The 16,373-nt window shown below is 51.4% G+C and overlaps 1 protein-coding gene across 1 annotated transcript; it reads left to right on the top strand.

Moving 5' to 3' along the window:
- Positions 1–206: 206 nt before the first annotated feature.
- LOC146773056 (uncharacterized) lies at positions 207–14,830 on the top strand. Its single transcript, XM_085638414.1, has 2 exons — positions 207–3,004; positions 13,606–14,830. Exon 1 carries the CDS (start codon positions 237–239, stop codon positions 1,602–1,604), a length of 1,368 nt encoding a protein of 455 aa, XP_085494540.1. The 5' UTR covers positions 207–236; the 3' UTR covers positions 1,605–3,004; positions 13,606–14,830.
- Positions 14,831–16,373: the final 1,543 nt, after the last annotated feature.

Below are 16,373 nucleotides of genomic sequence, written 5' to 3'. Positions count from 1 at the left end.
GGAGAGAAGCCTTCAAGGAACCAGCGACCTGCCGTTCGATCACGCCCAGGACGGAGAAGAAGTATAAGCACTCTTCTCTGGACCCCCCTTACATCAAGGGTAGCATCACCGCCGACTCCATCATAGCTTCCACGGCCAGGAGAAGGGCCAACGTACCAGCAACTTCGGGGCCACCACCTGATAAAGAAAGCAGGAGGATAGACCTCACAGGAAGAAAGGTCGAGCGGAACGCCGCAATGCACTGGCGCATGGCGAATTCAAATGCACTTCTCAATAGGCACCAGTACCAGCACTGGGACGAGATGGGGGAGCTAGTAAAGCACCTCCCCGAAGAATACCGCCAGAAAGCCTCGCACCTGGTAGACGAGGGTAAAAACATCGCCAACTCTTGTATAAAGACGGCGTTGGACGGGGCAGAGACTTCAGCAAGACTAATGGCCATAGGGGTCACCGAGAGAAGGCATGCATGGCTAAGAATCTCGGGATTCAAACCGGAGGTGCAGAACAACATCCTTGGCACCCCCTTCAACGGAGAGACACTGTTCGGAGCAACAGTAGACGAGAAACTCACCCAGCTGAAAAAAGAAAACGAAACAGCGAGGTCCATGGGGGCCCTACAGCTAAGGGGAATGAGGCGAGGCAATCCCTCAAGGAGACCCTACGGTAGGGGAGGAAGCCAGCAGGGGGCGTCGCACCAAACGTTCCAGCAGGGTGATAACCACAGACAACAAGGTCAACAGAAGCAAAACTGGCAGTACCAACCTCGGGGCCAGTCCTTTCGCGGGAGAGGGAACGATGTGGCCAGAGGAGGAGAGGGGGTGACCAACCCTCATCAAAGTGACTCAGCACGCAAGAGGACGCCTACCCTCGACATACCCCCAAGGGTGAGGCGCAGTGCAGTAACAGGGGGGAGAGAAGAGTCAAAGGCCTACGAGCATACAACACCAGTAGGCGGAAGACTGAGGTTCCACCTTCAGGAGTGGCGGAGTATAACCACAGACAAGTGGATACTGAACGTCATGCAGTACGGATACTGCGTAGATTTGGAGAAAAAACCTCCAAACAGAAGACCGAAGGGAAGGCAGAGATCGGCTCAAGAACTGGCCCTACTCAGAGAAGAAACACAGAAACTTCTAGAGAAGAGAGCCATAGAGGCAGTGCCGTTCAGAGAACGCAACAAGGGGGTCTACTCAAACTACTTTGTGGTCCCGAAAGTAGACGGAAACCTCAGACCCATCCTAGACCTGCGGTACCTAAACAAGTTCATCAGAACGCAAAGGTTCAAAATGACTTCGCTGCAGGAGGTACTGCCCCAAATAAGAGAGGGGGACTTCATGGTCACCGTGGACCTGAAGGATGCCTACCTGCACATCCCAATAAACAGAAGACACAAGGGCCTTCTAAGGTTCAACATCGACCAGGAACACTACCAGTTCACAACCCTGGCCTTCGGATTAAAATCGGCGCCAAGGGTTTTTACAAAATGCCTGTCGGCAGTCGCGGCCCACCTACGAAGGCAGGGGATCCATGTCTACCCCTACTTAGACGACTGGCTGGTAAGGCAAACTCACGCGAGAAGTGCGAGAGGCACACAAAACGCGTAACAGACACTCTGACGAATCTGGGGTTCTCGATTCACTGGGGGAAGTCATCGCTGGAACCAGAGCAGGTGAAGATTTTCCTGGGGGCAAAAATCAACTCCCTGGACAGCACAGTGGTGCCCAGCGACAGGAGGACAGATGCCCTACTGAAGGAGACATGGCTCTACCAGAAGGGGCGAGCTCTGACAATGAGGTCAGTGAGCAGGATGATGGCGTCGTGTTTCCAGCTGGTGCTGAATGTACGCCTGCACATGAGACCATTCCAGGAATGGCTACAACGGCAATGGTCACAAGCAAACGGAAGTTGGGAGGGTCTAGTGGTTGTTACGCACGCAGTGCAGGAGGAGATAACTTGGTGGAGCAGAGACAACATGACAGCAGGGAGAAGCCTGACACCACCAAACCCAACAATTACCATTACCACGCACGCATCGCAAAAGGGATGGGGAGCGCACATGGACAACCTCAGAGTGAGGGGTCTGTGGGCTCCAGCAGATGCGGTTCGCCATATCAATTACCTCGAGTTGAAAACAATCCTGCTAGCCCTGAAGGCATTCCAGAGGCACCTGTACAACCAGAGGGTGTTGGTTCAAACAGACAACACCACGGCAATGTTCTACATCAACAAGCAGGGGGGGACACAGTCGTTCCCTCTCTCCTCTCTAGCACAGGAGATTTGGAGATGGGCCACACCTCTCAGGATAGATCTACTGGCAATTCACCTACCGGGGAAGGACAGACTGGCTGAGCAGGCAGACCTCGGCGTCGCACGAGTGGGAGCTCAATGGCCAGGAAACGGAGAAGCTTTTCCGGAGATGGGGAACTCCCACAATAGACCTATTTGCAACACGCCAAAATGCAAAATGCCAAAGCTTCGCGTCCAGGCAACCAGATCAGCAATCCCAGGGAAATGCCCTATGGATAAGCTGGTCGAGGACATTTGCCTACGCCTTTCCACCGATACCCCTGTTGCACAGAGTGCTCGACAAGTGCAGAACCAGCAACAGGACTCTGATCCTAGTGGCTCCGCAGTGGGCAAGACAGACATGGTTCTCACAAATTCAAGAAATGGCACAAGGCAATCCATACAGGTTCGAGAGGTGAAGGGACCTGCTCTCCATGCAAAACGGAGAGGTCCTGCATCCAGAGCCGGAGACCCTCAACCTGGCGGCGTGGGTCCTGAAGACCTAGAGTTCGCGCACCTTAGATTGCCTCCTAGCACTATGAGAGTGCTACGAGAGGCAAGGGAACCAACTACACGAAAATGCTACAGCGCAAAATGGCAGAGGTTTACTGTGTGGTGCAGGAAGAAGGGCCTGCAAAACAGAATGAAAAGAGACTCAACAGTACTGAGGTACCTCACACACCTTCTAAAGAGTAACCTCTGCTCGAGCTCCCTAAGGGTGTAGGAGAGTAGGGTCTGCTTTCTATGTTCACCCCCACTTTTTGCTTTTGCTTTACTGGTTTTCGACTTAGATGTGGCTGTGGGCCTGATAATCAGACCCACAGCCCTGCTGTTCTCTCTCTAAATTGATACTATGTACTTTAGGTGCATAACCCATTTGGATAGGATCACCATATTGGCCCCTGTACAGTGTACCCTGGGTACCCAGGGCATAGGTGTACCCTAGGCCTACCAGGGGCTGCAGCATGTATTATGCCACCCCTGGCCTGGCCTTCCATTTTGACACAACTGGCTGATCACTCAGCTGGGGCAAGGTCGTGTAATCACCCCTTGCTTAGGTGTAGTATTCCTATACCTAACTTACATATAGACATGTGTACCTATCAGTCACTCCTATGGCAGGCCTTAACAATCCTGGAGGCAGAGTGCTTGGTAACATGTGAGATGGTGCTCTAGCATGAGCTGAGCCTGTCTGCAGCTTTCGGAACCATGTCCTTATAGCTGTTATATGATATAGCCTACCATATACTCTTAAAGTGCCTTATAATCTTAAACGGTTATGGTAACTATGGTTTGGCTTTATCGAAACATGTCGTGTAAGGTGTCTAACACTGGAATAATACCCCCATACCATTTCTGGACATGAGGATATTATTCCCCCCCTTCTAGAGGGAAAGACATGTTAAAATCATACTTCACTGTTAGCCTCTGACCAAAGCCTCAGCATCACAAAATGGATGCTGCTGCCACGACACAAGTCTGACCTCCTGCTGCTGGGAGTGATCCCAGCCAGGGAGGCCTGGACAATAGGTTTCCTGCTTGGGGAGGTGCTAGCACCTCCCCAGACAGCCTTTAGTGTATTGGGGCAGGGTGGGCTGAAAGGAATGAGACATGCCTGGGGCACACAAGGTGTTCCTTGCATAGTCCAGTTCAAACCGGCGCTGGGGCACCCCAGCTCTGGCGCGAAACTGGACAAAGGGAAGTGGGTGTAACCACCCCCTCCCAGGTCCCACCCATAAGGCGTGACCCCAGCCCCCCAGATTAGTATAAGAGTGGGAGTTGGGCCTCAAGACTTTAGATTATCCTGAACCTGCAAACTTGAACAGAAACTCTGGACCTTCGACATTCGACGAAAGAAGAAGACTGAAGAATCTCCCTTGTGGCCAAGGAGTGGCTACCCCGTGCAAACAGGCACCATCAAGAGACTACCCTTTGCTTTGCCCAAGTTCTACGAGGAACCGACTGCAGAGCCCGACCAGAGCCTTGACTTCCAGACTTCTCCGACCCTGATCCACATCCACAGCAGAGCTGAGATCCGTGGAGGCGACGAGAGACGTGGACCGGCTACCTGGGAAAAGTGGCTAGTATCTTCAAGCGCAGCTTCTGAGGCACCCTCGAAGTTGTGCACCGGGGATTGAGAAGCCCCAACCCCAAGCACCATCTGCACCGAAGACCAGCCCACCACACTCCACGAGTCCTGCGTGGGACCCTTCTGCATTTTCCTGCTTGCCGCGTCTGTCCGGTTGATTGCCCGTTGGCTAGTGGCCTTTGTGACGACGCATCCTGAAATCTTCTGCGCTGGTTTGGCTCCTCCAGACTGGCTCCCGCTTCTCTGCAAAGAAGAAGCACCCCAGACCTTCCTGGTCTGCACCAGAAGCAAGTCATCCGTTCTGCGTGGGTTCCGCTTGCCAAGGCTTGGTGAGTCCTAGTCCAACTTCGACGCCGCCGACAGCAAGAGCCTTCGTGGGACAGCTTGCCTCCTGGTCGTCCTCGACGCTTCCTGGTCCTCGTGGCTGCAGCGACAAGCTTCACCTTCACCTGCAATCTTCACGACATCGCCTGGTTCCTTCCTGGTTCCACGTGGCCACTGGCTAGTGACCTTGACTCTGTCCCTTCTGCTTGCAGATCTCCTCTCTTCTTGATCCCAGCCTTGGGATCCACCGGACACTCTTCACTGACTGCCTGTCAGCATCTTTCTTCAGGCATCCATAGGAGTCGACGACGAAACCCGAAGCAACTTCACCCCTATGCACCCGCAGCCTGTTGGCTAGGTAACTTGTGTACTCCGGTGCTCATCAGGATAGTGACTATCCTAGTGTCTAGTTGTCCAGTCTCTACTTCCTAGCTACTCCGGAAGTGTCCTAAATCTGTCTATTTCTAAACTGTACTATTGCTAGTGACTTTTACGCATTACGCGTGAGTGTTTCCACTCTGCACCTGAATCCCGTGGGCCTTCCACTTCCTAACCTTTGGTAGTATAGTGTAGCCCCAGCTATTGCCTAGGCCTATCCTATTTCCGTGACAGTGGTCCTTATACCACTTACTTAGTATATGGTTTGCGTGGCCCCTAGGGCCTAACTGTATTACTTACCTGTGTGACTTAATGTATGCTTAAATAAGACTGTGTTGTACTTGCCTCTAATCTCAAAGAGTGCTGAGGGTTTGACTAGAATAAATACACTTTATTTTATATATATATATCTGTTGTGGTGTCCTTTCATTTGGTATTCAAGGGATTATATATGGTATCACAGCTGGCTTCACATGCCATTCAGAGTTTAGCCTAAGACTGCTCTTGTCCATGCTACCACTAGGATAGCTGGTCTATAAGGTTGACTTTACAACCAATCACCATAAGGGTATTTGGACTGATATAAGGTGTACACTAGAACTAGTGACATCATACATCAGGCCAACTTCTCACATTGGTGAGCAGCGGTTGGGATCTGAGCTTGCTGTTGTAATACCATTGTAATCTTGAGATACTAAATTGAAAGATCACACAGATATTGTCTAGGTACATATAACATAGATTATAATACTTAAGTCCTACTGGACTTAGTAGTTGTAGGTTGAAGGGAGTAACACACCCTGACTACAACTACCAGAGAGGTTTAGTAGAAACAACTAGTGTAGGTAGGTGCACACACCACACCCTCACTAGATCATGTCTCTGGGGGGAGATCAAGTAGATGCTCTCTCAGGAGGGTCAGGTCTGCAAAAGACCCCCTCTAGATATGATACTCTAACATTCCAGGAGATGAGACAATTGTGTACCTCCAGAGGAATAAAACAGGGTGCAAACCCTACCCTCCTTCAGTTAAGACAACTCCTAGAGGAGTATAATGCTCTTAAAGCCTCACAGGCAGGTACCCTAGGTACAAAGGAGGGTCTACCCACCACAGATGAGTCAGATGGGACTTCAGATGAAGAGGTAGACAGCCAGGGCCAAGTAGGAAGACTTAGCCAGGCTAACCTAAGCTTACATGGGAGTTTGCATGGGGTCCCCCCATACAGACCCCCAAGTGGGCTTACACAGAGAAGCAGGAAGGACAGATCCCCTTCAAGGGAATCCATCCACTCCCATGTCTCTAGCATCTCTAGTGTTTCCTCTCACAGGGGAATGACTTCCCCTGAGAGAAAGGAACATGAAGCCAGAATGAGGGAAGCTAATCTGAGGATTCAGAGGGAAGAACTTGCCCTTGCCAAGGAGAAGCTTGCTCTGGCTAGAGAGCAAAAGTTAAGTGGGTCAGAACCCACTGGTGGCAGCAATATCCCTAAGGATAGAGACAGGCACTATGATAATAGAAACCTGAGCAAGATTGTCCCTCCCTACAAGTGTGGGGATGACATCCACAAATGGATAACTGCTTTGGAGAGAGCTTGCAAAGTACAGCAGGTACCCCAAAGTCAGTGGGCAGCTATCTTGTGGCTCTCCTTCTCTGAGAAAGGCAGAGACAAGCTCCTCACAGTTAGTGATGAGGATGCAGATAATTACACTGTCCTGAAGAGTGCTCTGATTGATGGGTTTGGCCTAACCACTGAACAATACAGGTTGTTGTTCAGGGATACCCAGAAGACACAGACTCAGGACTGGACTGACTTTGTAGATTGTGCCACTAAGGCTCTGGAAGGCTGGCTAATGGGAAGTAAGGTTAAGGACTATACAGGATTGTATAATTTGATCATGAGAGAACAAATACTTAACAACTGTCAAAACCAGCTATTGCATCAACACCTGATTGATTCTGATCTGACTTCTCCCCAAGAATTGGGAAAGAAGGCAGATAGATGGGTCAGGACTAGAGTTAAGCAGAAAAACCAGAACCAGGGCGGTGGTCAGAAAAAGGCAGACCAGAAGGGTAATGATCAGAAACAAAAAGACCAGAAGTCTTCACCAGGCCCCCAAAAGGCTCAGGGGGAGGGTGGTCCCAAAAAGGATAAAAAGAAAGATGGCCAAAAGAAACCATGGTGCAACTATTGTAAGTCCAACTCACATTGGTTTAGTGAGTGCACCAAAAAGGATAAGCCCCCCAGCCACCATTGCCCCTAAGGCAACTGTACCCCCTAGTTCAGCTGTAAGTGGTGGTTCCCAGCAAAAGGGTGTAGTAGGGTTAACCCTGGGAACTGAGGAGGATTCTGGCCTAGTCAGAATACCTACTCAGGCTGTTCTGATCTGTGATGGGGACTTAGCTTTGTCCTCTACTGTAGGCCCCAGTAACCTGGGCAAGTACAGACAGACTCCTTTTATCAACCAAAGAATGGCTCAGGCCTACAGGGACACTGGGGCTAGTGTCACAATGGTGACACCTGCTTTTGTGGACCCTGGACAGATCATACTAGGTGAGAATTACCTAGTTACCAACGCTAGCAATGCCACTACCTCCCATAGTGTGGCTATTGTTAACTTCTCCTGGGGAGGGGTAACTGGCATCAAGAAAGTTGTTGTTAGTTCAGACCTTCCTGTTGAGTGTTTACTGGGCAATGATCTTGAAACTTCAGTTTGGTCTGAAGTGGAGTATAGGACCCATGCAGAAATGCTGGGAATAGATGCACATGTCCTTGCTGTGACCAGGTCACAGGCCAAAAAGTGCACCACTGAACAAGTGCTGGATCCTGAAACTATGGACCAGTCACAACCCAAGAGAAAGAGCAGTAGGGTTAAGGCTGTGCCTTCCCCCCTGCCTCAGGTGGTGGATCAGCCCTCCCAGGAGGATGATTCTGAGAGCCCTGAAGGAACTGTCCTAGAAGAACTTGAACCTGATCAGGTTGAGTTTAGACTGCCCCTCTCTTGAACCCCTCAGACAGCTGGCTGCTGCTGAGGCTGCAGGGAATGCTCAAGGTACCCATAGAGTGTATTGGGATGAAGGGCTACTGTATTCAGAGGCTAGAGACCCCAAGCCTGGTGCATCCAGGTGGTTGGTCATACCACTGAAGTTCAGAGGCTTCCTTCTTACCTTGGCCCATGATATTCCCCTTGCAGGACATTTAGGCCAGAACAAGACTTGGGACAGGCTTGTCCCTCACTTTCACTGGCCCCATATGTCAGAAGATACTAAGGAGTTTTGTCGCTCCTGTGTCACCTGCCAAGCCAGTGGCAAATCAGGTGGCACCACAAAGGCCCCCCCCCCCCTCATACCACTACCTGTGGTGGGGGTCCCCTTTGAAAGAGTGGGCATAGATATTGTAGGACCAATGGACCCACAAACAGCATCTGGGCACAGATTCATACTGGTGATAGTGGACCATGCCACCAGGTATCCAGAAGCTATTCCCCTGAGGACCACAACAGCTCCTGTTGTGGCAAGGGCCCTGCTTGGAGTATTCTCCAGAGTGGGCTTTCCAAAGGAGGTCATTTCTGACAGAGGTGCCAACTTCATGTCAGGATACTTGACTGCAATGTGGAAGGAGTGTGGTGTGAACTACAAGTTCACCACACCCTATCACCCACAGTGCAATGGGCTTGTTGAGAGATTCAACAAGACCCTAAAGGGAATGATAAAAGGTTTACCAGACAAGCTTAGGCGAAGATGGGACATCCTTTTACCCTGCCTTCTGTTTGCTTACAGAGAGGTCCCACAAAAGGGGGTTGGCTACAGCCCTTTTGAGCTTTTGTTTGGGCATCCTGTAAGAGGACCCCTGTGTTTGGTAAGGGAAGGATGGGAGAGACCTCTCAGACAACCCAAACTGGACATAGTGGATTATGTTCTTGGTCTCCGCTCCAGGATGGCAGAGTATATGAAGAAGGCTCCTAAAAACCTTGAGGCAAGCCAAGAACTCCAAAAAGCTTGGCATGACCAAAAGGCTGTACTGACTGTTTACCAGCCAGGACAGAAAGTGTGGGTGTTGGAGCCAGTGGCCCCAGCAGCACTCCAAGACAAATGGTCTGGACCCCACACTATTGTTGAGAAAAAGGGAGAAGTCACCTACTTGGTGGACCTTGGGACTCCCAGAAGCCCCCACAGGGTGCTTCATGTCAACAGATTGAAGGCATATGTTGACAGGGCAGACATGGGGCTACTCATGGCTACAGATGAGGGGCAGGAGGAAGAGAGTGACCCTCTCCCAGACCTGTTGACTCAGAACCCTGATGATGGCTCAGTGGATGGTGTGGTCTTTTCTGACAGCCTCACTGCCCATCAGCAACAGGACTGCAGGCAAGTTCTGCAGTCCTACAGACATATGTTCTCTCTGACCCCAAGTCCGACAAACTGGTGCACCCATGAGGTGGACACTGGTGACAGTCTGCCTGTGAAGAGTAAAATCTACAGGCAACCTGACCATGTCAGGGACTGCATAAAAGTTGAGGTACAAAAGATGTTGGAGCTGGGAGTCATTGAACCTTCAGAGAGCCCTTGGGCTAGTCCTGTAGTCCTTGTGCCAAAACCTCACACCCAAGATGGTAAGAGAGAGATGAGGTTTTGCGTGGATTACAGAGGTCTCAATGCTGTCACTAGGACAGATGCCCACCCAATACCTAGGGCAGATGAGCTCATTGACAGACTGGCAGCTGCTATGTTTTTGAGCACATTTGACCTGACAGCAGGCTACTGGCAAATCAGACTAGCTGAGAATGCAAAGGCCAAAACTGCTTTTTCGACCCCAGGAGGACATTATCAATTTGTGGTAATGCCCTTTGGTTTGAAGAATGCACCTGCCACTTTCCAAAGGTTGGTGAATCAAGTCCTTACTGGGTTGGATGATTATTGTGCAGCTTATCTTGATGATATTGCTGTCTTTAGCTCCACCTGGGAGGATCACCTGGTCCACCTGAGGAATGTTTTAGAGGCCCTGCAAAAGGCAGGCCTCACTATCAAGGCCACTAAGTGCCAGATAGGGCAGAGCAAGGTTGTATACCTGGGCCACCTAGTTGGTGGGGGTCAGGTTCAACCACTGGAGAGCAAGATCCAGACCATAAAGGACTGGACTCCTCCAACTACCCAGACTCAGGTCAGAGCTTTCTTGGGCCTGACTGGGTACTACAGAAAGTTTAAGAACTATGGGTCCATTGTGACACCACTTAATGACTTGACCTCCAAGAAGATGCCAAAGAAAGTTCAGTGGACAGTAAGCTGTCAAAAAGCATTTGATGACCTGAAGCAGGCCATGTGCAGTGCACCTATTCTGAAAAGTCCAGACTACTCCAAAGAGTTCATTGTCCAGACAGATGCTTCTGAGTTAGGTGTGGGAGCTGTTCTTTCATAACTGAATGTAGATGGTCAAGACCAGCCCATTGCTTTTATAAGTAGAAGGCTGACCCCTAGAGAGAAACGTTGGTCAGCTATTGAAAGGGAGGCCTTTGCTGTGGTTTGGGCCCTGAAGAAGCTGAGGCCATACTTGTTTGGCACTCACTTCAAGATTCAGACAGACCATAAGCCCCTCTTGTGGCTAAATCAGATGAAGGGTGAAAATCCCAAACTTCTTAGGTGGTCCATCTCCCTACAGGGGATGGACTTCACAGTGGAACATAGACCTGGGACTGACCATGCCAATGCAGATGGACTCTCCAGATATGTCCACTTAGAACATGAAGACTCAACTGGTCAAGGTTAGTTTAATGTCCCTAAGTTGGGGGGGGGGGGGGGGGTTGCGTAGGAGAGTAGGGTCTGCTTTCTATGTTCACCCCCACTTTTTGCTTTTGCTTTACTGGTTTTCGACTTAGATGTGGCTGTGGGCCTGCTAATCAGACCCGCTGTTCTCTCTCTAAATTGATACTATGTACTTTAGGTGCATAACCCATTTGGATAGGATCACCTTATTGGCCCCTGTACAGTGTACCCTGGGTACCCAGGGCATAGGTGTACCCTAGGCCTACCAGGGGCTGCAGCATGTATTATGCCACCCCTGGCCTGGCCTTCCATTTTGACACAACTGGCTGATCACTCAGCTGGGGCAAGGTCGTGTAATCACCCCTTGCTTAGGTGTAGTATTCCTATACCTAACTTACATATAGACACATGTGTACCTATCAGTCACTCCTATGGCAGGCCTTAACAATCCTGGAGGCAGAGTGCTTGGTAACATGTGAGATGGTGCTCTAGCATGAGCTGAGCCTGTCTGCAGCTTTCGGAACCATGTCCTTATAGCTGTTCTATGATATAGCCTACCATATACTCTTAAAGTGCCTTATAATCTTAAACGGTTATGGTAACTATGGTTTGGCTTTATCGAAACATGTCGTGTAAGGTGTCTAACACTGTGGAATAATACCCCCATACCATTTCTGGACATGAGGATATTATTCCCCCCCTTCTAGAGGGAAAGACATGTTAAAATCATACTTCACTGTTAGCCTCCGACCAAAGCCTCAGCATCACAAAATGGAGGCTGCTGCCACGACACAAGTCTGACCTCCTGCTGCTGGGAGTGATCCCAGCCAGGGAGGCCTGGACAATAGGTTTCCTGCTTGGGGAGGTGCTAGCACCTCCCCAGACAGCCTTTAGTGTATTGGGGCAGGGTGGGCTGAAAGGAATGAGACATGCCTGGGGCACACAAGGTGTTCCTTGCATAGTCCAGTTCAAACCGGCGCTGGGGCACTCCAGCCCCAGCTCTGGCGCGAAACTGGACAAAGGGAAGTGGGTGTAACCACCCCCTCCCAGGTCCCACCCATAAGGCGTGACCTAGCAGGTATCCCAGCCCCCCAGATTAGTATAAGAGTGGGAGTTGGGCCTCAAGACTTTAGATTATCCTGAACCTGCAAACTTGAACAGAAACTCTGGACCTTCGACATTCGACGAAAGAAGAAGACTGAAGAATCTCCCTTGTGGCCAAGGAGTGGCTACCCTGTGCAAACAGGCACCATCAAGAGACTACCCTTTGCTTTGCCCAAGTTCTACGAGGAACCGACTGCAGAGCCCGACCAGAGCCTTGACTTCCAGACTTCCCCGACCCTGATCCACATCCACAGCAGAGCTGAGATCCGTGGAGGCGACGAGAGACGTGGGACCGGCTACCTGGGAAAAGTGGCTAGTATCTTCAAGCGCAGCTTCTGAGGCACCCTCGAAGTTGTGCACCGGGGATTGAGAAGCCCCAACCCCAAGCACCATCTGCACCGAAGACCAGCCCCCCACTCTCCACGAGTCCTGCGTGGGGCCCTTCTGCATTTTTCTGCTTGCCGCGTCTGTCCGGTTGCTTGCCCGTTGGCTAGTGGCCTTTGTGACGACGCATCCTGAAATCTTATGCGCTGGTTTGGCTCCTCCAGACTGGCTCCCGCTTCTCTGCAAAGAAGAAGCACCCCAGACCTTCCTGGTCTGCACCAGAAGCAAGTCCTCCGTTCTGCGTGGGTTCCGCTTGCCAAGGCTTGGTGAGTCCTAGTCCAACTTCGACGCCGCCGACAGCAAGAGCCTTCGTGGGACAGCTCGCATCCTGGTCCTGGTCGTCCTCGACGCTTCCTGGTCCTCGTGGCTGCAGCGACAAGCTTCACCTGCAATCTTCACGACATCGCCTGGTTCCTTCCTGGTTCCACGTGGTCACTGGCTAGTGACCTTGACTCTGTCCCTTCTGCTTGCAGGTCTCCTCTCTTCTTGATCCCAGCCTTGGGATCCACCGGACACTCTTCACTGACTGCCTGTCAGCATCTTTCTTCAGGCATCCATAGGAGTCGACGACGAAACCCGACGCAACTTCACCCCTATGCACCCGCAGCCTGTGGGCTAGGTAACTTGGGTACTCCGGTGCTCATCAGGATAGTGACTATCCTAGTGTCTAGTTTTCCAGTCTCGACTTCCTAGCTACTCTGGAAGTGTCCTAAATCTGTCTATTTCTAAACTGTACTATTGCTAGTGACTTCTACGCATTACGCGTGAGTGTTTCCACTCTGCACCTGAATCCCGTGGGCCTCCCACCTCCTAACCTTTGGTAGTATAGTGTAGCCCCAGCGATTGCCTAGGCCTAGGCCTATCCTATTTCCGTGACAGTGGTCCTTATACCACTTACTTGATATATGGTTTGCGTGGCCCCTAGGGCCTAACTGTATTACTTACCTGTGTGACTTAATGTATGCTCAAATAAGACTGTGTTGTACTTACCTCTAATCTCATAAAGAGTGCTGAGGGTTTGACTAGAATAAATACACTTTATTTTATATATATATCTGTTGTGGTGTCCTTTCATTTGGTATTCAAGGGATTCTATATGGTATCACAGCTGGCTTCACATGCCATTCAGAGTTTAGCCTAAGACTGCTCTTGTCCATGCTACCACTAGGATAGCTGGTCTATAAGGTTGACTTTACAACCAATCACCATAAGGGTATTTGGACTGATATAAGGTGTACACTAGAACTAGTGACATCATACATCAGGTCAACTTCTCACAAAGGGTACACCTAGCGGCGATCGTTGCCTACACCAGAGGTGAAAAGGGTGGAAGTTTCTTCACTTCGCAGGTGGTGAAGAGATTCATGGAAGGAGCCAAAAGAATGGCCCCTCCGAAAAGGTTGCCGCCGCCGGCATGGAATCTAAACGTGGTTCTGACGGAGCTCATGAAGGCACCGTTAGAACCCATTCACAAGGCCACACTGCAAATGTTGACGATGAAGACGGCCTTTCTAGTGGCCATAACCTCACTCCGCAGGGTGAGCGAGCTTCAAGCACTAACACTACAGGAACCCTACATTCAGATCCACAAGGACAGGGTAGTCCTGAGGACAGACCCACACTTCATGCCCAAGGTGGTGTCGGCGTTCCACATGAATCAGAGTATTCAGATACCAAGTTTCTTCCAAAACCCGACTTCAAACGCAGAAAAGGCTCTGCACACCCTCGACGCTAGAAGAGCGGTGATGCACTACATTGAAAGAACCAAGGAACTCAGGAAGTCGAAACAGCTGTTTGTGTCCTTTGCTACTAGCTTCATGGGTAGGCCAGTGACTAAGGGCACCATCGCTAGATGGATTGCCCTCACTATTCAATTCTGCCACAAACAGGATGGACAGGAGCTAGCGGAGGGGCCTCAGGCTCACTCCACAAGGAAGAAGGGGGCCACCGTTGCCTTCCTGGCGAACACGCCCATCCAGGACATATGTCTGGCGGCAACTTGGGCATCTGTGCACACGTTCACGAAACACTACTGCGTGGACATTCAGATGAACAAGGAAGCACAGGTTGGACAGCAGGTGCTTCAACACATTTTCAACGACCAACGCTCATCTACCACCCAGCCGCCACAAAATTAGGAAAACCGCTACAAAGTCTATGCACAGCATAGTGAATCCAGAAAGATTCACGCTGCAAAACGAATAGTTTCTTACCTGTCGGTGTAGTTTTGCAGCTTGAAGATCTTTCTGGATTCACTAGCGAACCCACCCACCTCCGCCAGGAAGATGAGGCTGGAGGAAGAGGGGGTAAAATGGAAAAGATCAGAAGGAATGAAAACTTACAGAAAAATGGACAAGAAGGATTAATCAATCGCCTAGGGTTAAAAAAAAAAGAAGGGGAAAAAAGAACCCGAAGATGGCGCCCCAAAGGTGGGACTTCCGCAGGAAGCACAACAACGTCACGGGAGGTGCACCAAATGGTGCGTCGTCGCCGCCCACCTGGGCTACAAAAAAAAACAAACAAAGAAAAGACTACGAATCCGGACCCAACCACAAGATCGCAGAATAATGCACAGCATAGTGAATCCAGAAAGATCTTCAAGCTGCAAAACTACACCGACAGGTAAGAAACTATTCGTTCTTAGTGATTTATCTGAAAGAAACACGTTAGTTAAATTCCTCACCTTAGAATATCCCCAGGCGTCAGGCTGGATCCGGAAAGATTTTTGTAGCAATACCCCTTGCTTGTCGCTAGGCGTAGTCTGCGACTCCGCGTGCGTCGTGCGCCGGAATGACGTCGTCGGAGTACTTAGACACTGCCCTTAGTTCTTCTTTTTTCCGTGCCAGACAGCGCCGATCTGGGAAGAGCTTACCCCTTAGTCACTTTTTGACTAAACTTTTTTGACTCTTTTTGGTCTTTTGTCGACTCGACTCTGGTGCCGGTAGGATGCCTGGGTTTAAAGCCTGTGACTCCTGTCATCGACTCATGTCTGTGACGGACCACCATCGCCAGTGCCTTTACTGCCTGGGGGTCGACCACGACGCGGAGTCGTGCCTCGATTGTCAGGCCTTGACCTCGAAAGCTAGGCGAGAGCGGTCCCGTAAGCTTCTCGAGCTTCGGCACTCGGCTCCGCGCCGTTGATGGTCCCAGTCCAGGAGGAGGTCCAAGGACCGGTCGCGGAGCTGCAGCCACCATCATCGCTCGTCGGGCTCGAAGTCTTTGGGTAAGTCGAAGCGATCAAAGAAGTCCAAGAGGCGACACCGCTCTTCGCACTCCCCTCGCCGGTCGCGCGACTCTGCCGAGGGTCAGGGTGGTCCCACCCCCGCGGCTCCATAGGAGCCGCGTCCGTCCCAATACCCGCCGGTCCCTGGGACTGAAGCGACTCCGGCGGAGGTCAGTGCTTTCCTCTCTGCCATGAGGGGCCTGGCTCCGCTGCCGACGCCTGCCGGCGCGCCTTCGGACCCCACGGGCTCGAATGGGCGACCTCGCGTGCCGGCGGCTCCGGCCCCAGCGCCGCCGACGACTTCGGTCCCGACGCCGCAGGTCCCCGAGGGATCCAGGCCTGGATCTCTGCCGGCGCCGGTTGACCTCACGATGCCTCCGGCGCTGTTCCCCGGTTTAATCCGGGTCCGACGCCGGCGCGGCGCCACTCGACTCTGCATCCGGCACCGATGGATGTGCCTTTCATCTACCGCCCGGCTCCGATCATTCCTCCTGTTTATCAGGAATCGGATGACGGGGGCGACTGGGAGGGGTCTGAGGACCCCATGTCCAGACAGGCCCAACTTTCACAGGACTGGGCAGACGAATTGGGGCATGCCAATGGTCTGGACACCTCCCTGGATGCTGGTTTAATCTCTCCTCCGACTGTGGCCTCGGAGGAAGGTGCAGCTTTCTCAGTGGTGCTGCGCAAGGTGGCCGAAGCCCTGGGGCTCGAGTTGCCTGCTGTGGCCGTGAGGACTAACATACTCACAGAGGTGCTTTAACCGTCAGCAAGCTCCACAGAGCCTCTGCTGCAGTTCAATGAGGCCCTCATAGACATTCTGCAGG

The sequence above is a fragment of the Triturus cristatus genome, chromosome 12 (assembly GCF_964204655.1).
Source record: "Triturus cristatus chromosome 12, aTriCri1.1, whole genome shotgun sequence".
Lineage (NCBI taxonomy): Eukaryota > Metazoa > Chordata > Amphibia > Caudata > Salamandridae > Triturus > Triturus cristatus.
Note: the sequence above shows the minus strand (reverse complement) of the source record. Positions and strands in the feature narration are given on the sequence as shown.